Consider the following 375-nt stretch of genomic DNA (forward strand, 5'->3'; position numbering starts at 1 on the left):
TTAGATCAAACACAAAAATAAATGGTTGGTAAACAGGAATCAATGGACTAGACTGGAGAGTTCTAGATAGCAGCACTGCTAACTGCCCATCAGCCTACAACTACGGCTTACTTCTATAGTTTAGGAGTATTATTGCTGTTATAATATCATCAATCCTACCTTTAGCTTGCTCAGGATCTCACCACATTTATTAAGATTTGGATTCTTCTTATTCCACTCGGCTTTCAACGTTTCATATAACCCCGCAGTCTCTTTCAACACAGACGCCATGGTGATTCTGCAAAAACGTACGACACCGGTCTGTCAGAACACGGCAGTACGCTGTCGTAAAGAATGTTGGTGATACCATGGAAACCAGGATAAGTGGCATTTTAG

The 375-nt window shown here is 41.1% G+C and overlaps 1 protein-coding gene across 1 annotated transcript in view; it reads right to left on the bottom strand.

The window, feature by feature from the left end:
* The window catches only part of LOC107714529 (26S proteasome non-ATPase regulatory subunit 8-like), a 3406-nt gene extending 3068 nt beyond the window's left edge, over positions 1–338 (bottom strand). The window contains exon 1 of the mRNA XM_016520381.1: positions 160–338. Within this exon, the coding sequence (XP_016375867.1) occupies positions 160–270 (111 nt within the window). The 5' untranslated portion in view covers positions 271–338. The remainder of the gene's footprint in view (positions 1–159) is intronic.
* Positions 339–375: the final 37 nt, after the last annotated feature.

Source organism: Sinocyclocheilus rhinocerous, unplaced genomic scaffold (assembly GCF_001515625.1).
Source record: "Sinocyclocheilus rhinocerous isolate Xijiao unplaced genomic scaffold, SAMN03320098_v1.1 scaffold809, whole genome shotgun sequence".
Classification (NCBI taxonomy): Eukaryota; Metazoa; Chordata; class Actinopteri; order Cypriniformes; family Cyprinidae; genus Sinocyclocheilus; species Sinocyclocheilus rhinocerous.